The following is a 26509-nucleotide window of genomic DNA, read 5'->3' on the forward strand; positions in this document are numbered from 1 at the left end:
CTCATCCATCACCATCCTACATTCGTCGTCGAAGCCCTCGTTTCACTGGGTTCGTCCCACATGCCCGATAAAGTTCTGCGCTACGCTGTTGATGGCTACGCGTTTTGATGGTGTTCCAACAGTCCTCAAGAGGAGCTTCCTCTAGCTGGTTCTCTTCCGGCAACGCAGCTTCGAGCTAATGCACGAAATTTTCGGTGACGTTAGGTTGCTTCAGTCGCACGAGTTTCCAATCGTTAGTCCGTTTTCATCGCGTGGGTCTGTGCCGATTGCTCCAGTCCGAATTTCTTTGTTCCTCGTGGATTACTTGTTAGTGTTTTACGGTGGCGGCTTGTAAGGCATGCGCACCAACCCTTTGTGTCACTACACTGTTTAGAGTCCAACCTTAGCGCGAAGACGATAATTGGCCGTTCCTAACCTGGAGTACAGATGCAATTTTGAGCCGCTACTCACATAAAGAACAGACGCTCAAAAGCGCCCTCCTTCCCTCGGTTGGTTACCCGATCTTCCCTTGATTGCTCGTATCCTAGCTGGCACCGCTCGCAGGTCGGGATAGGAGTGGCTGCATAAGAGGCTAAGGACACAGTGAGGAGTCTATTTTATTCCTGTAGGTGCACTTGGCACCGATGGTACGCATTATCCATTCGTTTACCGTTTCCTGTATTCTGTTTATCTTGGTACTCTCGTGACATGTGACAACGAGTTGAGTCGCGAGGTGAAGAGGCGGATTGCGGCGGCGAATAGGGTTTATTACGGATTGCGTAGCCAGCTTAGGTCCCGTAGCCTACAGATCCGTACGAAATTTGCGCTCTATAGGACTCTGATCCTCCCGGTGGCGCTCTACGGACATGAATCGTGGACGTGGAAGGAGGCCGATCGACGAGCGCTTTGAGCGTAGAATCCTGCGATCAATACTTGGAGGCAAACTAGAGAATGAAGTGTAGCGCAGGCGCATGAATCACGAGCTGTACGAAGTATACAAACACGCTGATTTTGTCAAGCTGATGAAACACGGCAGGTTACAGTGGGCTGGCCATGTAGCACGGATGGCGGATGAGCGACCGGCAACAGTGATGCCACATATACAGATTTATCTGCATTTATACAGATTTTTTTCGTATTTTTCATACAGATATCTGCATATACAGATTACAGATTTTCTGGAAATAATACAGATTTATACAGATTTTTTTTGGTTTTCATGGGGTCGTAAATTAAACTTCTTTATATAGTTGAAAAATATAAATCAACTCAAATGCTTTGGAGCTTATCGGAGGTTTTATTATATTCATATGCTACGCATAAACGTGTGCATGAATGAATTCGCGGAAAAATGTTAAACAAGCTATATTGCATTTTTTTTTCGAGAAGGATATGTCCAGTACATATGCAGATTTTATTTTACAGATTATTTTAAATTTTACCAAGGTGATAAGATTTTTTGAGCTCCAAAATACAGATGAAAATGTGGCATCATTGACCGGCAAAGGTAATATTAGCAGAGAACCGGATAGAGGCCGACGACTTCGAGATAGACCTCGCACGCGCTGGATGTGTGCTGTCGACGAGGATGCCAGAACAGCGGGTGTAAGAGGAGACTGCAGACTGGAGAGTAGCAGCCCAAGACCTAGTTTTGTGGAGACGTATTCTGGATTCGGCATAGGATCGCATAGTTGAGCGATCTGTCGCCATAAAAGTAAAGTAAGTATGGTTAGTCCAATTTTCGCAGCTTCTTTTTTGAGAGCAGTGAAGGCCTTCTCAACAGCTCTACGGTTAACACCAATTATATCAATGTCGTCCGCGAAGCCTAGAAGCATGTGGGACTTCGTGATGATGGTGCCGCTACTCTGCACACCTGCCATTCGTATTGCACCTTTTAAATTTATGTTGAACAGCAAGTTCGAGAGTCCATCACCTTGCCTCAGACCATCTAACATCACAGACGCGTCCGAAAATTCGCCGTGAAAGAGTCACGCGTCGCGCGTATTAGTTTAATCAGTTTAGTTGGAAACCCATGTTCAAGCTTAATTTGACACAGCTCGTTGCGTTTCACTGTGTCGTACGCCGCCTCAAAATCTATAAACAAATGACGTGTCTGCAAGTTGTGTTCTCGAAACTTGTCGAGGATCTGTCTCAAAATGAACATCAGGTCCGTTGTAGATCATCCCGCTTGAAAGCCGCATAATGCCTCGATCAGGCATGCCAATAGTACTGTCTTTTTTTTACTATCTGCTGAGGGTTTTCTTTCCTGTTGCTGTTTGTTCGTGATACCAATCGTGCTGGCAGTCCGAGACTACAGAGATTACTGCAGTCGAATCTATGTACCTTTTTGTACCAGTTCGTAGGTAGTTGTCCCTTAGACTATACCCTAAGGATAATCTGATGAATTGCACTACTTCCTTCCCAGTGGCTGTGTGGTTCGTCAGCTTTTTGCAAGCATTCTTCATCTCGTCCAATGTTGGTTATTCCACAGCTTATCCGTCCTCCCCAGTTTCTATCCTGTTTCCCACGACGACTCTCCTACCTTCCTTACCGTTCAACACCACTTCGAAATGTTGCTTCCAACAATTTGCGATTTATCGGTAATCAGGTTCCCTCCCTATCATTACACATGGCAGGTACTAACACAGTCCGGTTCCTGAATCCGTTAATCGTTCTATATAGAAGCTCCTCGTGTCATGCCTGGTGAAGCAATTCTCCGCCTCCGCGAGGACGCGATCGTAGTGCTCACGTTTCCTAGGGTGATGAAGCTTTTTTTTCGGTATTTCTCCCGCATCTGAGGAGTCCCACGGTTAGCTGCTAGTAACGTGTTGGCATAAGCCCGGTTCTTCTCTTCCGTCACCTCTGGACACTCAGCATCGAACCACCCATTACGCGTGGTTACCTTTTTCATACCTATCATTTCTCGTGCTGTTTCACTGACCGCATCATGGATGTGCATCCACTGCTTGTCAGGTCCACTCCAACTGGTTCATCGATCCGTCTATCAACTGTCCGAGTATTCTCTGGATATTCCTCGTCGACAACGATTCAAATACGTTAGACAGCCGGGCGCGAATCTTTTTTACCACCGATAGTAGGTCCGAGTGGATGCTTGGCCCTCGAAAGGACCGCACATTTATGACGTCTGAAAAGTGCCAGCCGTCGATTTGGGAGCAGAACTCTCCATTGAGGTGTCTCCAGGTGTGCTTCCGAATGTTCAGACGTACAAAATGAGTACAGCAGATGGCCATTCCCCTGGCCGCGATGAAGTTCACTAACCTCAAACCATTGTCGTTGGCTTTCCCTACCAATAACGGAACGAAAAAACTTCTCTCGTCCGACTTGTGCGTTCATATCTCCGATTACTCCGATCTGCTCTTAATGCCGTGTTGTGCGCACTCTCCATACGTTTTTTAAAGAGTTTATAGAACTCCTCCTTTACTACGTCGGTCTTATCGTTTGTCGGTGCGTACACGTTTATAAGGCTGTAATTGAAGAATCTGCCCTTGATCCTCAATGCGCAAAGACGATCATTAATAGACCTCCACCTAATGACACGCTTCATTTGGTTTCCTAGTAACACAAAACCGACGCCCCGTTCCGATCTGTCGCCGCCACTGTAGTAGATGTGGTACTTGATAGAAGTGCCCGGGGTCGGATCAACCGCCGTTCTCACGTTCACGTTCTCCGGTTTTTGCCAACGCACCTCTTGTATAGCTGCTATTTTACCACAAAAGATCAAAATAATGATCGAAGTGGACAAATCTTACAAAAAAGGCTGCTATCTTCACTTTTGCCTTCCGTAGCTCCCTGGCCAAGATGCCCGCGTATGCCGGCTCGAGCAGAGTCCCAACATTCCAAGTGCCAAGTTTCAATCGTTGAACATACTACACTGTAAAAAATCGCGATGCCCGCGCGAAGCAACAAATTTCAATAAATTCTGCAAACTATTCTCTCTCTCTCAAGAATTTGGGAAACCACAATCGAAAATCATACGTTTTATAAAACGTAGTAACTATCAGTTAATCAAATGCTTTCCACTATACCGGTAATTAAGTTCTATGTGAAAATCGCATGAAACGCATATGCCTATTGAATACGATTTACAGGATAAATCATCTCACCAGATCATGATGAACTCAAATGACAATCATGCAAAATCTACGTGAAAATGACAATGGAAAATATTCACATAACTTTTCCGGTAACTATAACGTGAAAATTATTTTGAGAATAGGCAAACAATGAAATTAAATATCTCAAGTAATCGCATACCTTTGACAATTTAATTATTTTTTAGGGGGAATGCCATCTTGAAGGTTGTGAAAAATTTTTCTGGTTGTTTCGAATAAGGCTATTTGTTGCATTGCTGCATTCAGGAGCATGGGCGTAGCCAGAATTTCAAATAGGGGGGGGCAGGCTCTTCAAAATTTTAGAAGAAATAAAAATGATACACTAAGGTCGCTCTTTACGCGGTTGTTTTTACGCGGACTTTTTTACGCGGTTTTTTTTACGTGGATTCCGGAATTAACGCGGTTTTTCTACGCGGACTTCGAAATTTACGCGTTTTTTACGCGGATTCCGGAATTTACGCGTTTTTTACGCGGCACGTACCCCCGAATAAAATGCGACTTCAGTGTTTTTGAAAAATAAATACTAGAAAAGTAAATACTAGTCTTTAGTGATTGTTACATCAAGGGAACCAGTGAAAAGTTGTCCTTGACATCAGAGTGAAAAATTTGATTATTTTTTGTCCAACCTCGAATATAAATAGATGTTTTTTACTAAAAACTCTTAAGTTCATTTAAACCACTGGACATATTTTTTTGGCGACAAGGATCTCAAGAATCCACGAACATGGCAGAAGATAGAGTTGATCGGCAGCCGCAACCGGGAATTCAAGATATGATTCACAAGATGGCCCAAATTTTACAGTGGATAGCGGTCCAGCAGCAGCAGCGTCAGTATCAAACCCCGGAGCAGATTTTGGAGTCCCTCTCTTCGAACATCATAGAGTTTGTCTTCGACGAAGAAAACGGAGTTACGTTCGGACGTTGTTGTTTAACCGCTACCAGGACCTCTTCGAGAACAATGCAGGCCAGCTGAATAATGCGGCGAAGGTACGTTTACTTCTCCGGAAGCTGGACACCCATTTGCACAGCCGCTATCTCAACTACATCCTGTCAAAGCTTCCCAAGGACGTGAATATTGAAGACAAAGTCAATATTGTCAGTAAAATCTTCGGGCATCAAACGTCAAACGTTCCGGAAGCGGTTCATGTGTCTTTTCACGATTGTTGTTGACCGATGAACACTCAGCAAGCATAGAGCACTCAACCGCTGTTCAAATATTGTTGACCTCAGCCAGGTTTTCACCCGACGTAATGTGCTGAACGAGCGTTCAATCGTGCATGTTTCCATGGTAGAGCAAGTGCAATTTTAACTGCTTTCTCAATCGCAAGCGAAAAAGGACGGGCTTTAGCTGGCAGGTCTATAAGATCCAACTCTTCCAAGTTCTTACGATCTGCTCTCATACTGCTGCAATGTTAATACAAAACTTCCACCTCTCCAACAAAATTGTCAACTTCATAAAAAATTACGAAATTTTCGGTTTTGCGCTTGAACTCTTCCAACGACATGCGTATTACGTTAGCGGGATGTAGCAAGGACAACGCGTAGGCAGGTGCACTATCTTCATCGAACCGTGTTTTCAGTGAGGTTACAAGAGAATCAAGGTAAGGAATTGTCACTGCTCGGTTCCAATACTCCAAGCTAGTTGATGCAGGCGGATTTGCCCGGTACTTTTGCCGCTGCAATATCCTTGGTGGATCCACTGAAAAACCTGTGTAATTCCACGCAACATAGCGCAAGCATTTCAATCAATTATTTTTGATCTGGCTGATACTTTACACAGATGTTTCTATGGGTTAAAGATGTCATTTTGTGCTACTCGAGTTATTGAAAACAAAATTCTGCACCAATGTCAACATTTAGGGGGGGGGGGCAACGGCCCCCCCTGCCCCCCTCTGGCTACGCCTATGTTCAAGAGTGATCCCGGATGATAAATTCGAATCAAAATTCTCCTCTCCGCCAATTCTTTGAACTGAAGACGATAATATTACAATAGACTATCCTGTATTTATATATTTATATCAATAACTTTTATCTAACACTAATAAAATGACTGAAAATTATATGCCCTGTGTGGCATATTGCATTCCTGCACAGTGAAGCGTAGCGTCAAAGAATATCGTAAAGAGCGTGGCGTTGATTTGGGCTGACTGAATCGTAGCAAACGTAGTTAAATAAATGTTTAAAAAAGATTCATTCTTATTATAGAGTTCAATAGAACTAGTTGTCTTTTAAAATACCATATTTCTGGCGACGAGAATAAATCAAGAAAGAAAGATGAATTTTGTCCAGAATTTAACGTAGGAGATTCCAGGCCACTCTACGAAGAACGCCTGAAAAGATTTTTTGTGGCGTATGAAATCGATGAAGAGGACTATAAACGAAGAGCAGCTTTCCTGTTGACGGCAGTTTCCATGGAAGTGTACCAAACAGTGAAAAATTTGTGCTATCCGAAACTTCCAGAAGACATAAAGCCAATTGTGATTTCGGTGCTGATTTGGATGTATTTGTCGAAATCTGTTCGTAGTTTGTCTTCGACGGGGACCAATTTTTGAACGAGTTTGGGAAGAGGGTACAACTGCTACGTTTGAGAGTTTACAAAAAATCGCGCCTAAAAAAGAATCAACTCTCCAACAGCGCGGCGTTTTGGAAGTACATTAGATACACCCGGAAGCGGAGATGAAACAGAAGAGTGACTCAAAGTGCTTTGCCTGAGGAACAGGTGATCATGATTTCCGGAAATGCCAATACAAAAGTTATATATGCAAACTGTGTAGCAAAAAGGGACACTTAGCAAAGGTGTGTCCCACGAAGGAAACGGAGTCTTCCAAGATCAAACAGAAACCGCTAGGTCAGAAACGGAGTACGAGGGTTAGTCATCTTGAAATTAACAAACTCGATGTGCTCCCACCAGTTATGGTGCGTATTCATGCTAATGGAAGGCCTATTTGTTTCGAAGTCGATACTGGTAGCCTAATTAACGCTATTTCAAAGAATCTATACGATCAGATGTTTTCTTCACTAACGTTGAATACTGATGCAGAAGAGGAGTTTGTTTGCTATAACGAATCCGGATTCAGCGCAGTTGGCACATTCATGGCTGAGTTGAGATACAAAAATTACGTATCCAAGGAAAAATTTACGTGTTCGAAGGAACAACCGTTGTTAGGGCGGCAGACCATGAGCCGTTGGAATTTGAAAATTGACTTTTGTCATGTTTCGAATAAGGAGCCTGATTACAAGATTCAGTTGGAGCAGTAATTGAACAGATACGCTGCAGTTTTCAATGAATTGGGTTGCTTCGAACATAACAAGGTGCATCTGTCTTTAAAGAATGAAACAGTTCCGAAGTTTTGTAAGCCCAGAAAAGTTCCATTCGCATTTAAGGAGAAAGTAGAAGCGGAACTGAACCGGCTAGAAGAATTTCTGTGGCGCCATCATCAGAAGCCGAATGGGACACACCGCTAGTCCCTGTTCTGAAGAAGGATTCATCATTGAGACTATATGCAGACTATCGTATCACTGTCAATCCGTTTCTGGTGGACAATCGTCATCCATTCCCGGTTATTGACGAGATTTTTGCGGCGCTGTAGGGTGGAAAATATTTTTCGAAACTTAATCTGAAGAACGCGTATTACCAATTGGAGGTGGATGATGAATCAAGAAAGTTATTGGCCTGGAGCACGCATCGAGGTGTGTATTGGATGAATCAACTTCCTTTCGGAACGAAGACGGCGTGTTCCATCTTTCAAGCGACATTGGAGAAAGTTCTTCAAGGCTGTCGTGGTATAATCATCTACCTAGACGATATTCTAGTTTGGGTGCAACCGTGACAGAGCACTTGGAAAACCTGAATAACGTATTAACACGTCTTCAGGAGGCTGGATTTTTACTCAACAAACAAAAATGCGATTTTTTCAAGCAAGAAGTGAGCTATCTTGGTCACATTATTGATCAGAATGGTTTACACAAAGATCCAGAGAAGGTAAAAGCAATAATGGATGTCAAACCCCCGAAAGATGTTAAGGAAATTCGAGCTTTTGTCGGTCTAGCAAACTATTATGCCAAGTTTTGTCCAAGTTTGAGCTTTTGAAGGACAACACGAAATTTTCTTGGACAGACAATCGGCAGAAGGCTTTCGAAGCGGCAAAGAAACTAATTTAGGAAAATACAGGTTTGGTACTGTGATGCATCAAATGAAGGCTTCGGTGCTGTGATTGTGCACGAGTATCCTGACAAGACTGAACGACCCATTTCATTTACTTCAAGGGTGTTTAAAAAACATGAAGTTGGATACTCGGTGATTGATAAAGAAGCTTTGGCCATTTATTATGGAGTTAACAAATTCAAAAATTATCTGCATGACCGGCATTTCAAGCTTATGACAGACCACAAACCTTTGACCAGTCTGTTCAGCTCTAAGGGTGTACCAGAAACGGCGTCTGGGCGTTTGCAGAGATGGGCGGTTTTCTTGTCGAATTGTGACTACGAAATACATCACGTGAAAGGAATCCAGAACATTCCAGCAGATTTCTTGTCACGATATCCTATTGAAAGCAATGACGGTAAAGAGGACGAAGATAAATCCGTAAGTTTCCTGAATTTTATCGAAATTGAAACTCGATCGTTAGTCGAACGGAAGCAAATTGTTGTTGAAAGTCGTCGCGACAGATTGCTGAGCCGTGTTGTGGAATATGTTAATTCTGGTTGGCCGCAAACTATTCAAGAGGAAGAATTGAAAGTTTTTAATCGTAAACGAGATGAATTAAGCGTTGAGGAGGGAGTTCTGTTGTGGGGTTACAGCATTGTGGTTCCTGCCAAATTGAGAAAATTTTCGGTGGACGAGTTTCATTCGGTCCATCTTGGAATAGTGAAGATGAAGTGTTTGGCCAGATCATATTTTTGGTGGCCGTCACTGGATGAAGAAATTGAGGACATTGGCAAAAAGTGCGATCTGTGTATCCAGAACCGACCAGATCCAATATCTCCCTGGCGTCTTACTAGCGCACCTTGCGATCGTGTACATGTAGATCATTTTTCGTTCCGTGGAGCTGAATATTTTGTGTTGGTCGATAGCTATAGTAAGTGGATCGAGACGTATGCAGTACGCTCGTTAACCTCGGAGGAAACTATCGAGAAAATTGCCGAGTTTGCAAGTAGATTCGGATCCATTGGAACACTGGTATCCGATAACGGAACTGCGTTTTCATCAAAGGAGTTCAGAGTTTTCTGCACTAACCATGGTATCAAGCATTTGACAACAGCGCCGTATACAGGGATACCAAATGTGCAGATTTGTCTGCAAAACGGAGATTTTTGGAGTCCGTGTGCAGATATTTATTGATTTGCAGATATTTGCAGTTTTCCACGGTTTCTGCAGATTTTTGTCAGAGTCTTCTTATATTTGCGCAGATTTTCTTAAAATGTGTGCAGATTTTCACAGACTTTTGCCTGCGCGAGCGAAATTTTTTCGGATCACGGATAGATTTTTTTTCAGAATTCGAGCAAATTTTTCCGGTTTTTCGAGCAATTGCAGACATTTTTCAAAAACATCTAGCATCTCTGGCTGTATAGTCCTTGTTCCAATGGTGCAGCTGAAAATGCGGTAAAAACTGGTAAAAAGTTATCATCAGATTCAGCGTTCAAGCAAAAGTCAGTGACGTAGCAGCTGAACTCATTCCTGGAGATGTATCGTGCCACTCATCATGCTACAACCGGAGAGAGCCCATACAAGCTAATGTTCGGTAGGGAGATGCGAACCCGGTTTGACAAGCTCAAGGCTTATTCTGAGAGACGACACCGTGAGACAATTGAAGATCTCAATGTGAAGAAAAAGAATTTCATTTTTGAATTAAGAGAAACGGTTTATGCTCGAGACTACCGTAATCCAAAGAAACCTGTATGGGTACGAGTAAAGATAATTAGGAAAACTGGTGCTGTACTGTACGAGTGTGTTTCGGATGAGCTAGGAATTATCAAGCGAAGGAGTCATCAGTTGTTGAAGTACACTTTCGACGACTATGAAAACGACGCAAGCAATTCTATTAAAGCTGATGCACAGCTCAATGACAACACGGGCATTGAAACGAATGATAAGTCAGTGGATGGACCAATCGAAGAAGAGGAGGAGCCTGTTGTAAGACCTGGAACATCTAACTTGTACGTAACCAGGTATAGTCGAGTTGTGCTAACGTCAAGTCGCTTTGGAGGAGAGTAGTTGTGGCATATTGCATTGCAGTGAAGCGTAGCGTCAAAGAATATCGTAAAGAGCGTGGCGTTTAAGCATGGCGTTGATTTGGGCTGACTGAATCGTAGCAAAGGTAGTTAAATAAATGTTTAATAAAGATTCATTCGTTTAATAAAGATTCATTCTTATTATAGAGTTCAAAAGAACTAGTTGTCTTCTGAAATACCACACCCTGAAAAGATTTAAAATAGCATCTGGAGTCCATTTTTGGCTTCTGTGCATCATCCTGATTACTGAAATATGAAATTAACGTCTTTCGGTCGAATTTTGGCCTCTGTATGGCCTCTGTATGGTAAGCCTCTGTATGGTAAGCTCAGCTGTTGAACTCAGCAAAATATTTACTGAATTCGATACAGATTTACAACACCCAGTGTGGCTTAACGGAACAATCAAATGCCCGGCACCCGGTGCGAAACCGACCGGAGCCGCAGCGCACGACAGACATCTCGTTTGCATCGGGAGACGGCAGACTAGTCGCCCGTTGCCCGCCGGCAGCGCATGCTCGCTGCGAACAGTTTTTCCAAAGGCAGCGAAAAACTGCCTCTCCGTGTCGGAAAAGTCTCATGCTCATCATCCTTCTTCGCTCATACGGGCGAATGTGCTGCCTGCCGAAGGAAAGACGTGAAAATTGTTGTACCACTCGTTGGGAGGTTTTTTCATCTGCGGATTGCGTTAGAAAATTTCCAATCTCCGCAGCTTGTGAAGGTGATGAAAATCGCTGGAAAGTGCTTCCGGATGTAGGGACAGTTGGTAGTGAACCGAGTAGTAGGCTCTGCGCGTTATGCAAGGTTGGTAAATGCTCCGAAAGGACCGGCAGTCCAGACACACGGGTTTTGCTGGAAAAATCACTGCAGTTCGCGCGAGAGAGGGGGCCTATCCCCCAGACTGGCGCGCGAGACGTGCGGGGTGTACGATTTTTGCAGATATGTGCTTCTTGCGTCCTTCATTCGGGGTGGAAAAACTAAATTTGGATATCGCTTTTCCTTTTTTTTCATCTCTTTTTTCTCGCCATTGCGAACCGTGCCCTTATGTCGTATCGATACTGATCCTGTCGATATGGTCGCCATGGACTGGATTGTGGTGTGAAATGTGTGTGTGTTCGTGTTCGTATGTGTGTGTGCGTGTGTGTGCGTGTTCTGAAACAGGTGCAGAAAATTCCGAAAAGCTGAGGATCGTCACCGCATCGTACGTAGAGCGGCGCTGCTAAGGGAAACTCGTGAAAAGCGACGCACGGAAACGAGACAGGAATAGGAGGACGGTCGCTTGCTGTTCCATTCAGGGTGTGGTGGTAAGGTTTTGACGCCCTTATGTAGAAGTGCGGTTTTTTTTCCGATGAATTAAATTGATGAAAACTGTTTACCAGACTGCATATGACGGATCGGTCATAGTTTACAGATTTGTTTCTTTCTCCAATTGTTTAACCGTTTCAGATTATAGCGTAGAGTCTTTATTCTCTCAGCTCTCGAACTGGTGGTCTTGTGGAGAGGACGTATGAGGCACATATATTGGTGAAACGTAGGAAGCGATTGCGTAGCGGTGTCGCGCGCGCCAGGCAGAAGCGGGCCAACGCAGACGACGGCAAGGCAAGAGAAAATCGAAACCTAAAAAACGCTAGTAGTAGTGCTGATAGTATCAACAGAAGTCCTGTACTGCAGATCTAATTGTTGGCCAAGTGCTTTTATATTGTACGGGCTGTGTATCGGAACGAGTTAGCGCAGAAAGTGTTTATTACTTCTAACCAGAAAAAAATTGCACATTTGTCACACAAACGGCAGTTGAACAAGAAAAAAAAAACAAGAGTTCAGGATAGTTTTGTACTAGAAGAAAAACACCATGAACGAGCTCGAGGCATTACGGCAGGAAGCGGAAACGCTGAAAAATGCAATCCGTGATGCGCGCAAAGTGGCCTGTGATACATCGCTAGTGCAGGCTACGAATAATCTGGAGCCCATCGGTCGAATACAGATGCGTACGAGACGCACTCTGCGGGGTCATTTAGCGAAGATCTACGCTATGCATTGGGGTAGTGACTCTCGAAATCTAGTGTCCGCTTCCCAGGACGGAAAACTAATTGTGTGGGATTCGCACACAACAAACAAGGTGCACGCCATCCCGTTGCGTTCATCCTGGGTGATGACCTGTGCATATGCACCGTCCGGAAACTTTGTAGCCTGTGGTGGTTTGGACAATATTTGTTCCATTTACAACCTTAAAACAAGGGAAGGAAACGTCCGAGTGTCGCGCGAACTACCCGGTCATACGGGGTACCTTTCGTGCTGTCGGTTTCTAGATGATAACCAAATTGTGACCAGCTCGGGTGATATGTCTTGCGGACTGTGGGATATCGAAACCGGTCAGCAATGTACATCGTTTCTCGGACATACCGGTGACGTGATGGCATTGTCCGTTTCGCCTCAGTTCCGTGTGTTCGTTTCGGGAGCTTGTGATGCTTCCGCGAAGTTGTGGGACATCCGAGAGGGCCAGTGCAAGCAAACCTTCCCGGGACACGAGAGCGATATCAACGCCGTCACATTCTTCCCGAATGGGCACGCGTTTGCGACCGGTTCCGATGACGCCACCTGTCGGCTTTTTGACATCCGAGCCGACCAAGAGCTGGCCATGTACTCCCACGATAACATCATCTGCGGCATTACCTCGGTAGCGTTTTCCAAATCTGGTCGGTTGCTTCTGGCAGGCTACGATGACTTTAACTGTAACGTTTGGGACACACTGAAAGCGGAACGAGCCGGTATCCTAGCTGGCCACGACAACCGCGTGTCATGTCTAGGCGTTACGGAAAACGGTATGGCCGTTGCCACCGGGTCGTGGGATTCTTTTCTACGAGTGTGGAACTAAGCTATATGTAGTCGTGCGGGTGTGCGTTTTTAATTACCGAAAATTCTACGAGGTAAGAATCACATTTTTATAACAAAAAACACACAAGCTGTAAGAAAAGGAACCACAAAACTACACACACACACAAACAAATATTGAACAGTTTAGAAAATTAATAACAAATTATTATTATATAAATCAAAATCTCATTACTGAAATTGTAAAATAATACTGTAGCATTTTACTTTTCTATACGTTAATTAAATCTACTGCGCTATTTCGAAGACTGGGTTGGGTGCAAATGTTACAGATTTTCGTTTCAAGCTAGTTCATACACGCGAAATCTAGCCATTTTATTAAAATCTACATATGAATAACTTATAGCGAATCGCTAATAAACCGAGATCAAATGAAACAAAAAGTCGAAACCAAGGGGAAGAAGGTCACTCTGCAAGAAGCACACTCTTCCAAACAATACATTAAATTTGAGCAACACTTCTGATGCCGAAAACTGTTGATTTTGCCCAGCATGGCTTAGCACCAATGGACGAATATATAAGTATATCGTGAATGCAAAATGATGCTTATGCAAAGTCATGAACACAAAGAGAACGTATAGCGAATCTTACAAACACGCAGAAAGCTAGGATTGTCTTCATTTATTTAGGTTAGCTTACTATACAATGCGTATTTTCAAAAAAAAAAAAAAAAAACTATCGATTAAGAAACAAATAAGTATGTAAGTATTTAAGCGCGAAAGCCAATTAATATTTTATCTTATCTATGTTCGTAGTATATAACCTTGAGTGCTCTAGTCAGAGAGAGGGTTTTGGGATTTAAGCTTGACTATCTTAACATTTGAATGCATGCGCACGAATGGCGCCATCTGTTCGTAATATGGTGATAAATTTTTCTCCCAAAATGGACTGAGAACCGGACTTTGGAGCTTTCATTTAGGCTGTTGTCAGCTGGTGTGAACAGTCCGTTTTTGTTTCTAAATCGGGCATTTTCTGTCATCAGTTCCCTTGAATTTTCACTTCCGCGATCATGAGAAACAACGCTTCTATCACATTCATAGTTTATTGCATCCTCACCTTTTTTCCTTCCGATTACTCTAACAAATTTTGATGTTGCAGCCAACTTAATGACGGAAACAGAAATAGGCTGTGTGGAGGGTTACAGTTATTTGTTTTTTTCTAAACCTATCCGTTAAACAACTTTCTGTAGTAACTCCAATTTTGCAGATTTTCTTAAATTTAGCTTCCATTTATTTTAAAGTCGCGAAGTAATACAATGAAATAATGAATCGTAAATATTCATGCTAAAAAGCACGCTTCGAGGCTGGTCCTCCAACTGAGGTTATATCTCTGTAGAAACTGCCCCAACATGATCGTATAGGGGGCTTAACGGGCACGATTAAGGTGTGTTCGGGTTCTTCTGAAGCTTTTACGTTTTTCTTCTTCTTTATTTCATTTGCCAGCCAGAATTTCCCATCTCAGATCCCAACCTGCGTTTTGACCAAGATATTATAACCTTATCTGAATCACTAATCTATAGGGATAAACAAAAAGGAAAATAAAATGTCCGAAAAGTTTTAGAAAACACGGAGCAAAATTACTGTTATCGATCATTATCTATAGTCGTAAAAATGTGATGAGTGTGTAAAAACATAGCAAAGAGTAAAAATCAACAAAAAAGCAAACAAAAAAAATGAAAAAAATCGCTAATATATTAAAAATAAGACAACTAAATTAGCAGGAAAAAATTATAGCCATTAGCACAACCCAATATGTAAAACTCTAATAATTACCAACAATAAGGAAAGTAATTCGCCGGCTAGGAAGAACGTCAAGAAACAGTATGAATAAGCACACAAAGTAAAACGCTACATGTAATTGCCAAAGGGAATCTTACTACGAGAGCAAATAAAATTCGCATAAAATTACTAAAAATTATCTTCCCTGGTTTAGAGAAAAAAATTACTTCGATGACAACAAAGACCTGTCTTCCGCCGCCGTAAACAATCGATTGTATCAGCGAGATTTATCTGTGGAGGTTGGAAAAAAAATCTTGGGATTTATGTAGCGCGTACTTCGCATATAATGATTCAAATTCAACTTCAGCCAAAGGTACTACCACGGACAAACAGACGTGCCACTCGATGACGATTTCATCGACCAGAAAAATAACGATAATTTTGGAATTTTGCTTAGTGGGCAATAATGCCGCTAGTGTCGCTATAAGCAAGCGTGCCTTTTCATTATCAAAGACAAAAACCAGCAGTTATGCCACTTATGTTGATTTAAGCAAGCGTGCACACCCATTAGCAAAGACAAAAACCGTTTACGAAAACAAGTTAGTAGGCAATGAGCTTACATGGTGGCGCATGAGTGTAACGTTTCGAATAAGGACGAAGATTTTACAGGGATTTTCGTTCGGAGAGGCACGTCTGTTTGTCTGTGGTACCACTGTCATCGACAGACATAAGTAAAACTTCCGTGAACATTACTACCGAACAAGGCTACAAACTTTTGACACTGCAAACGAAAACGACAAAAACAGCGTTTTCACTGTCTCAAGTAAAAACGACCTTCAGTGTCCCCGGTGTATATTTTCAATGAAAGTCCGGTCTTTGAAAGAAATGAGATGTCTGATTTAATATCGAAATTGAAATTCACAGATTTCAACAGAAAATTCTTTCATGACAGTGAAAGTTTGCAGCGCTGCTACCGAACATGTCATTGAAGGTTCATTTACTGACTTACAGTATTGCCAACATCATAAATTGTGTTTGGCATGAACAATTTTTTTGTTATATTTTTTTCATTAATAAATTATTCAAAATCTTTTTTTTTTCCTGTGTAGGAATTTTCCAATTTTTTCTAAATTTTTATGTAAAAAATCAGACAATTTCTCAAGAGATTAATAGTTTTATAAAAAAAAGTAGGAGGGTGGTATTCAAGACACGACCGCATGACGTTGGACTACGGTATTCTTATATTCCATTAAAACAAATAATAGAGAGAATTGCAACTCTAGTATTTGCTGCAATTTTATCTAACAGTGCATTTCTGGATGCTGAGACGTTAAAACGTTATAAATAATAATATATACTAAAAAAATGGATATCTTTTATTTAATCGCTGTCATTTCATACATATTCGAATCAACCCTTTGTTTGCTGCACTACCAAGACAATCATTTAATTGAGCGAATTGGTAAAATTTTCCTATCTAAGAAAAAAGCAAACTTTACGAAACTATCTGAAATTGGAGCCCAGAACGATTCAACCGAAAATTTTAAATTTGAAAATTGTTTGACATTTAATCGATAAAACTCATGCTAGGTTAGTTCCAGCCCAGCATATAACTTCATGTATTTGAAAAAAAAAAAACGTTTGGTTCAATAACTCAATGTAGCAAGAGCTCAATCACACGTTTTTCGGTAGTTGTTATCAAGGTTTGGGCGAGTGACAGGAAAATATCTTAACTTCTTCAGTTGTGATTTAGAGCATTTCTAATTGTTTTGTTATTTTTCACGATAGCGACAAGTTTGTTTCTTTCTCTGTGTGCGAGAAACAAAATCAAAACCGCGCACCGAGAAACAAAAACGAAAATTTAATGAATGCTCATTGAGAAAACTTGCAACTCTTTTTACCAATAATTTATGATACTCAAAAGAACCCGTTTTGATCTAAATCAAATTTCTAGTAAATAAGTGTTGATCATTCATAGGTAGTAATTTTTCCTCGATGAATAAAGGCTGGCTGAAGAAGTTAAAATCGCTGCTGTAAAATCAAATTCACAACTGTGTTCGTTAAGACGTTTTAATATTTTCAATGACAATAATAATCTTCGATAAACACCCGCTATAGTTATTCACACACATGCTATAACTATCTAAACACGCGTTAAAACTATTCATACACACGCTGTAGCTATAGCTATCCATACACACGCTATTCCTTTCCATTAAGGCTGTGCGAGATTTCGAATGATTTCGTATAATTTCGCAAAACTCGAAATTTCCCGAAATTTCGCGAAATTTCGGTTTCGCGAAATTGCCGAAAAATTTCGTTGAATTTCGCTAAATTCCGTCTAAAATTTCGCGAAATTAAACTTCCAATTTCGACGATTACGAAATTTCGCGAAATTTCGGACCAAATTTCCGATGCACATTATTACATTATTTTGGTTTGTGCTCATTGCGACTATAAATTAAATTGAATATATCTCAACAGATATCTGGTATACTAAGTCAGACATAGAAGAATAAACTCTCAGCCGGTAATTTTTGTTTTTAAAGACAAAACCGTAACATCATGCGGGAGGTATTTTTTATTCACGCAGAGCATAAAATTCATGTCAGCACTGAAGTCATATTCGAGGAATATGAAGCCGTCCAAATGCACTACAAGATATCTAGTAATTTGTTTGTAGGAATAAATTTTACGCATCTTTTACGTACATCAAAATGTGGTTATATTTGCAGCCCACAAGGTTAAAGAGGTCACTTTTAGTCTTTCGTTTAGGAGGGCATAGCAGTTTCTGTCAAAACTAAAGCTCTGAAGCTCTATCTTACAGGCCAAATGTTCTATGCTACTCGACTTGTAAAAATTTTCAAGCCTTTTTTCGGATTTCTCTGTGTTAGAGGACTCCTCTTCGCACACCGTAGTGTATTTAAATGTGTTTTTTTAGATAGTTCATTGCTATCACTAGGCTGACGGGATATCTTGCCTTATTGTGTGCAGACTTAGTGATCGATGTGTCAAGCAGAAAAAGTTGTAATTGCCTGAATTTTTAGTACTGTTTCAAAACACTCTGACTTCAAAGTCAGCATAGGTTTCAAAATTGCCAGGTACCTTATCAAAAATATTTTAAACGTGTTAAAAAAAAGGATATTTTATCAATGAATGAATAAAAAGTACATGGTTCGCTCTCGTTGAACACATTACTGAGAAATGTTACTCTTGTTTTAGGGGACACAAAATTTTACAATGTCAAAAACAAGTTCAGATTATAGCATAAAAGTGATTCTGACTTTGCACTTGACGAATATACAAGGTAGAAGAAAAGAAAGGTTAGAAAGAACGAGAAATAAGAGAACGAAGATGATTACGAATAACTTAATTGAGTAAAGAGAAAACTATTTGTTTGTTGCATCACAACATTCCATTCTAACTGTTGATTGGTTGAAAGAAAAATAATTTTAGGTTTGTTCCAAAAAGGCCGTTCCCAAACCACGTACTCATATATAGGGAGACGGGGAGGTTATCAAAAGACCACGAAAAATCACGTGGGGGGTGTGGGGGTTAACAAATAGACCACGTAGTCTTTTTTCTGACTTATAATTTTTTATTGCCACTAAGTCAAGACGAAGCTTTCGCAATTTTTTAAATACTAAATTTATTTGACACGACTAATTAATAGAGTTGTCAGCAATTAACTGTAATCAAATTTTTGAAACATATTTCAAATTTATCCGAACGAAGAAATTTTTTTTTTGTTTTAAACAGGCTTTGCCTTATATGGCATTTTCTTCTTTAGAATAATAGTTCTATTTTGCAATGCGTCGGGATTTGTGTTATTTTTCCTGGAAGTATATTTCAATACTCAACGACCGGTAAAACAAATCAACGTTTTGGTCTTAAAAACAATATATAAGACCTGGATGTTCGTGAACTGAAGGAAGAAAGAAAGATGTTTATATTTTGTTCGACATTCAAAAACTTTGTAATTTATTAAAAAAAATTAAGTTACAAATCCGATATCTGAAAATCACTAAAAGTAAGGTTTTACTTATTATCAACTGAATATTTTTCTAGACGATTCCTAGATGAGTATACAATTTACCGTAACTATAAGCGAAAAATTTATCGTAGATGATCAAACTACTTAAACAAATTTTATTTATTTTGATACTCAACAACAAATTAAAAATCATTTTGAATATACTCAACAGAAAAACATATTTTAAATTACTTTCAGGTAAGGAAATTATTATATTTGTTAAAGACAATGAAATATTATTAATAATTAAACAACCATTATCTATTTGTTATTTTGGTTGTGAGAAAATGATATTACTGAAAATTCTATTTACAATTTGCGCAATAACTAATAATCAGTTTTCTTGAACCTTAGTTTTTTTTTCATAAATTTTTCATACTTTATTGTACATATATTTGCAGAATAAGATCACAAAACAAAAGACCACGAGAGACCACGGGGGAGTAGGGGGGTATAAAAGGGATCAAAATATGACCACGTAGTTTAGGAATGGTCCCAAATACATTTTATTGTTTTTGGTCTCGCAGAAACTCAGGGCATATTTTTTTTAGGACAAAATTATTTTCTACAACCTTACCAGAGACACTAGTTATGCCAGTCAAACAAACCTATTTAGCTGGAAAAATAATTTTAATCTCCAATTGGACACTCTGTGGGTAATTAAAATATTTTTATAATCGAAACAGTTAGTTTGATTGGCATAGTGGCTTTGACAAAGTTGTAGATAATAATATTGTCCTTCCAAAAATAAACATGTTGTAAAACTTTTTTTAATTATAACTTTTTTTTTGACTCCTTCATCGCTTCGATAATTTTTTTGTAATTTATATACAAAAAAAAAGGTTTTTGAAAAATAAGCTTAAATTTTAATGTTTCTTTTACAATAAAAAAATGATTTTTTTAGAGTTTTTTTATCGGAAAGATAAAATTACTGTCTAAAACTTTTCCAGAGACGTCACACTGATCAAAAAACTTTTGCCTCTGAAAATATTTATAATCACAATAACCCTCCCAAAATAGCATTTTAAATAGATTCTCAGCGTATAGAAACGTTTATGCAAAGTTTAGGCCAAATCTAAAATGACAAAAAATATTGAAACTGGGACATTTTTTGTGGAACTGCTCAGTTAAAAAGTAATTTTAAGTTATATTAAAAAATGTGCAAAAATATTGAAAACTTAAAAGTTTACAGAATAGTTAACTTAAATTTTGTTTCCCTCGAATTGATAAAGATGTCACTTAGTCTAGTCTGACTAAACGGTGTTAAAAAAAATTCAATAACACTGGTCGACAAAAGCGACAAAAAAGTTGCCCTCCAAAGGTTTTACAGCTTTTTAACCATTCCTGTGAATTTTGCTGCTTTTAAAGAATGCAGAAATGCATCAGAAGGCCGCCGAGGAATTGCTTATCGGATTCGTCGCTTTTACGTTTGCGTAGGGCCCATCTCCAGTTCGAGCTCTAGGACAAAACTTGGATTTTGAATGATGAAAGTGCTATGAAAGAAGGATTACTATTTTAAACATAGTTGCATTCAAACCAAAAGAATCAGTTCAGAAGTTTATTAAATTATTATTTACAAAGACATTTCGAGTTTGACCTTTATATCATTTGTATCTATCGAGGTGCTATTACCTGCAATATAATCTGTATAAATGAATGCATCAAGATTTTAGTTTTTAACATTTTTGATTTTCTCGTCATTATCGGTTTATCGATATCTGAATACCGTTACTCTTCGTACTTCGTTAGCGTACGCTCCAACGTTACAAATCATTGTAATGCTATGTTTCAGAAACATTTATTTTATTTCTCGAAATTTCGCGAAATTTAGAGCCCAATTTCGTTTCGTCTCGAGAACTCGAAATCCACTTTGATTTCGTTTCGACTAATTTGGCGAAACCGAAATTAAGGGTTAATTTCGTTTCGTTTCGTTTCGACACCAGAAAAGCCAGTTTCGCACACCCCTACTTTCCATACATCCGATACAACTATCTATACACACGCATAAGCTATCCAACCATGTGCTATTACTATCCATACATACGCTATAACTAATCATTACACACGCAGCAGCTATCCACACACAAGCTATAACTATCCGTACACATGCTGAAGATATACACGCAATAGCCATAATATGCTACACATGCTAGTGTCTTACACACGCTATAGCTAGCCATACACACGCAACAGCGCCATCCCTATCATCGCAAATGTCATAGCAATACAGATGCACATACGCTATATGTGCACACTGCACACACACCCAACGATATCTGAATTGGATTACCGCTGGTGGGGTCCAACTCAGATCGAAGGAGCACCGAACTGAATGAAGAAATGCAGCTTCCCACTACCTCCGCCGCTGCTGCCTGATACCACCGCTCTAGTTCTGCTGCAGCTCAGTTTGGCCGCTGGAATCAGCCACCGCTGCTGATTATACAAGACCGGCCTGGTGGGCTTTCACATGTTAACTGATGACTGCTATGAGACGACACAGGCTATTATATAGCCCAAAGCAAAAATCCATCCGCGAGCAAACAAGAAGCGAGCTTGTGATTGGTTGAATGTGCACGACTTTTAACACAACTTTTAACTAGTTTAGTATCGAAAACATATTTAAATTATTATATGACAATCTTGCGCAATATTTCCCCTATCAATCAAGCCATTGGTGTTTAGAATCTGTTCAGTGGTAATGATAAAAGAAGCATTTTAAAACGGTGTTGAAACACCTGTTGCAGCTACCGAAAGCGAGCTCGTTATTGGTTGAAAGCTGTGAGACTGTTTACAAAGTCAGATCGGTTGTATCCGTTAGTGTCGACTGTGCTTGTGAAGAGAGGTGGTGATTGGTTGCTCGGTATGATTTAGACAATCGATGTGATTTATCAATTTTTCAATAGTGTATCTCGAGAAATAGGTTATTTTTGTTACATAAATTCAACCGTAAAAGAATTTCTGATCGGTTGATGCCAAAACCTCGAAATTCTGAAAAGAAATGACTGATGTATAAGCGCTCAAAACCTGACCACTTTTCCCTGGTTTTCCCCGGTTGAATTACTAGATTTTCAAATTCAGGTGCCTAACTTCGATATAGACGTTAGTCCAACGTCAAAAGGTTTAGATGCCAGACCTTTCCAAATGTTATCTATCTTCTTCTTCTTCTAGATTCTTGAAAATCAACACCCCCACTTACTTCAACAGCCTAGAGCCCCGGTGACTCGTGCCGTATTAAGAATTTTCCTCAACTCTCGGTCCTGGGCTAAAAGTAGCCAATTTCCTAAGCGTCTCGTCACTTGTAGAACCGCTCCATCCTGGTCAAGCCACCTAGCACGTTGGACCCCCCTGTTGCTAGTGTCGGTGCGGTGGGATCCTTGAAGAGAACCGATTTTATCGCCATCCTCGCGACATGTCTGACCCATCGCGACATCCCGACCTTCGTCAGGTTCACAATAGGAACCTCTCCACGTAGCTCCTGCAGCTCGTGATTCATACGCCTACGCCACTCGGTTGGTATTCCACTAAATATTGTGAATTGGGTCGAGTGTCCTTCAAAGGCCAAAATAGGCTCGATTTCCAGCTAGAATTTGTGTTATTATCAGCGGTTACCAGAGATCCCAAGTATACGAACTCATCTACCACTTCGAGTTCTTAGCCATTCATGATCATGTTCGTGGGAGGCGAATGTTGGTTTCTCTCGAGCCTCTCCTTGGTATACTTGGTTTTCGACGCATTAATTTCTAGTTTAACTCTCCTCACACTTAACTTCTCTCGGCAATCTTCCCAACAACTGATTAAGCTCGGCGAAGTTTTTAACGAATGTCAGCAATATATTTCGACGAACATTCAGCAAATATATCGATTTACCGTAAACCAGTAAGTATTGACGTTTCGTTTGCCGAAGTTCTTAAAAATTCTGCCGAGAACTTGTAGAACCTTTCGCTGAGTTTCTCAGCTGTTGAGTTCTAAAAAAATAAAAAAATCTAAGTGTGAGCCTTCACTGTTGGTCTGGCGTAGATTGCCCCCGTCGTTCCAAAGTTTCTCGCAATAACGTCAAGGTCGTCTGCGAAGGCAATGAGTTGACTATCTTTGCTGAAAATCGTGTCCCTCGTTTCGCTGCCCGTTCGTCTGATTACACCTTCAAGAGCAATGTTGAATGACGTGCAGAATAGTTCATTTCATTGTCTCAACCTTCTGCCCACTTCGAGAGTGTTCCCGAAAGGCACACATAACACATCACTTCATCCAAAGTAGCTTTGATAAGTCGTGTCAGTTTATCCGGGAAATCTGTCAGGTGGTGGGCAATCTGCTAACCTGGTGTACGCGAAAGCTTTAAGAGGGTACGCTAAAGAAAAATCAGTGATGGTAGCCAAAGCAAATTTGTAGTGCTTGGACTGTCCGGGAAGCAGTCGCGCTGACCGCTCTTCAGATTGCCTCGTCCGCGCACATTCTACCAACCAAATTTTTCGGGGTAGTGTCCGATCCACTCACCGCCATTATATCTATGTGTCCATCTACCCTTGGCAGAGTTGGATCAGTTCCTTTGCCACCTGATCATCGAGGATGATCCTTCGCTGTTCCGTATACCCCTTATGTCACGTCCATCGAAGCAGTTTGCATCCTCCCTGCTTATGATGCTCATGGGGATTATGAAAGCCAGGACACATACTGCCTCGTATGACACCGTGCGATACCCGCTGTAAACCTCAGGCACATGAGCCTGTACGTGCTTTCCATTTTGCCCCTGTAACAGACAGGCCCTTTCTAACGCCTTAGACCATACTGGTGCTCCATAACTGAGTACGGATGTAGTCACGCTGGCAAGCAATTTGCGCTTGCTGCCGTACACCACTGAGCTATTATTCCTCATACGTGATAATGCCTCAATGACCGTTGAAGCCCTTTTGCAGGCGTAGTTGACTTGACTCCCAAAGGTGAGCTTGTTGTCAAATGAGCTTCAAAAACCGCTTTGAAGCACTAATTCTCGCCTCCTGCTCCGAATTTTGATTGTTTACCACAATGACCTCCATCTTGTGGTGCGCTAGCTCTAGCTTCATGGAGCGCATCTAGTCTTCTACGATTTTAATTGAAAGTACCGCTTTCAATTCGACCCTGCCATAGACTTCTAAAGTTATGTCGTCCGCAAAGCCAACAATCACCACTGCGGGAGGAAGTTCAAGTTTCAACACACCGTCATACATGGCATTCCACAGCACCGGGCCCAGGATAGATCCTTGCGGTACTCTTGCGGTGACTGGGACGCATTTCTGACCCTCATCTGTGTTGTAGACGAGTATACGATTCTGGAAGTTGTTTTCCAGGATCTTATACAACGATACCGGTACCTTAAGACTTCGTAGCGCGAGAGCTATAGAGTTCCAGCTGGCGCTATTAAACGCGTTTTACGTCGAGCGTGACGATTGTGCAATAGCGGATGGCCCTCCTTTAACGTTGGAGTGCTATCTCGGCTGTCTTGGTGACAGAGAGAATAGCATCAAACGTAGACCTTACGGAAACCAAACTGGTTGCTTGATAGACCAGTTTCACCTTCCGTGAATCTCACCATCAGTTTATTGAGGATAATTCTCTCAAGTACCTTGCCCGCCGTGTCTAGCAGACAGATTGGTTTATATGCCGATGGGTCACCTGATGGTTCTCCGGCCGTCGGCAACAGGACCAATCTCTGAAGCATCCTTTTATTCGTGAAGAGGCAACCATCTAAGCGTTTCTGCATGTCCGACCTGAACAACCCGGCGGCTACCTGTATGGCCGTTTTGATGGCCACGTTCGGGATTTCGTCTAGTCCCGGCGCCTTGCTTACGATATCAAGGAGCTCCTCGTTCGTGATTCTTATGATTCGACAACCGAAGGCCAGGGACTTGCATCGTGGCGTAGAAATAGTCCCTCAATGATCCGCATCAACATCACTGGTGACTTCAGCCGGTGACGACCCTCCTCTAATCTTGGCCATTACACGATCCTGTAGGCATCACTCCACAGATTCGTGTTGGCATCAGCGCATAGTCTGTCAAAGCAGGCTCGTTTGCTTGCTTTGATTGCGCTCTTGAGCGTAGCTTTCGCAGACGCGAATGCGGTACGACGCTCCTCTCTTTGCAGGTCGGTACGCGCCAGCTGCAATCTCCGCCTCGTTCGAAGGCACGCTCTGCGATGGTCTGCTATCGCGTCAGTCCGTTGCCTTTCGTTTCTAGGTTGCCTATTTATAGGCATCGTCGTGTCGCACGCCCGCGATAGTATAGCAGTTAGTTGATCAGCACTCAGGAGCGACTCCCCACCTACGTGTTCTCTTCTAATTGTTTTCTCGAATACATCACCATTAAAGTGCGATGTTTTCCAACCGCGGTTGGTTGGAGTATTGGCTCTACTTGTTTGCCATAGCTGGTCTCGATCAGGGGCCTATAAACGTCAACATTTTGCCTACCAATCATAAATTCATCACGGCGGTAATATTTCAATTCAAATGCTTACAAACCTTATCTTATTCATTGAAAGTGCACATTTTACTGAAAACAAATGTTGAGCTCTGGTTTTTTTTTTATCTAAAACGACATTTATTCGAGAATAAGTAATCCGACAAAATGGTATGTTTACTCTATTACACTTGTTTTAGGGCAAACCAACCAAAAAGTGGGTACCAGAAACGCTGGTACCAGTATCAATGAGTGGTAGATGGAAAATGTATGGAGTTTGACAGCCACAAGAGCCCCCTGGTCTCGATCGACTGTATCATACGCTACCTCCACGAAGACGTGATGCGAGTCCCAAGTATAGATGACGGTTCTAAGAGGTATGCTATTCACATCGATGCATTAGTATTAGTGATCGTTATGAACTTTTTCCAATTTTGTATGAAATTTGAAATGATTTTGCATTTTAAACTAAACTTATAAATCATACTTTCCTGGAATGTTATAGAAATGATGTTGAAACATGTTTTATTTGTGGGTAATACATAAACATGCTGCGGTTTAGGTAAAATATGCTGTTTTTCATCAATTTGCCGGTAACCTTTTTGCACTTTTCGTTTTTTCTTGTACTCTCATAGCGCTTCTAATTAGAGTCGCTTATGTTTCATACAGTAACAAAAGTCATGAGCTATGACAATGACTAAGATTATGCTCCAACTTTTAGAAATATAGCCTATTTTTATATTTTATTTCGACATATTGTCGCAATTTTTCACACTAAATCTAAATTAATATCAATTTCTAGTGTGTTTCAACTGGAGATTCACTTTCCAACTAAAAAAAATAAAACAACTCAAAACGAGAAATTTCCAAAAACGTTCTGAATTTCATACAAAACGCGAAATTTTTCATAACGAGATTTGTTTGTGTGCGTGGATAGACAAAAATGTAGCATACCTTGTAGAACTGTCATCATACTTGGATGCGAGTCCTTTTGTTAGAGGAAAAAGACGGTGGAGCCGAATTTTTGAGAGGACTTTGTAGGGCGAGTTAATCATCGTTATGCCACATTAATAGTTGCATTGTAGGCGATCGCCTTTTTTA

At 40.9% G+C, this 26509-nt stretch overlaps 1 protein-coding gene across 1 annotated transcript; it reads left to right on the forward strand.

The window, feature by feature from the left end:
• Window positions 1-10924: 10924 nt before the first annotated feature.
• LOC129723468 (guanine nucleotide-binding protein subunit beta-1-like) lies at window positions 10925-15146 on the forward strand. Its single transcript, XM_055677701.1, has 3 exons — window positions 10925-11144; window positions 11502-11644; window positions 11787-15146. The coding sequence occupies exon 3, from the start codon at window positions 12190-12192 to the stop codon at window positions 13210-13212; it is 1023 nt and encodes a 340-aa protein (XP_055533676.1). The 5' UTR covers window positions 10925-11144; window positions 11502-11644; window positions 11787-12189; the 3' UTR covers window positions 13213-15146.
• Window positions 15147-26509: the final 11363 nt, after the last annotated feature.

This window comes from Wyeomyia smithii, chromosome 2, assembly GCF_029784165.1.
Source record: "Wyeomyia smithii strain HCP4-BCI-WySm-NY-G18 chromosome 2, ASM2978416v1, whole genome shotgun sequence".
Lineage (NCBI taxonomy): Eukaryota > Metazoa > Arthropoda > Insecta > Diptera > Culicidae > Wyeomyia > Wyeomyia smithii.

Excerpts from the sequence above, each read along its gene's own strand:
- LOC129723468 (XM_055677701.1), top strand. The coding sequence starts at position 12,190 with ATGAACGAGCTCGAGGCATTACGGCAGGAAGCGGAAACGCTGAAAAAT.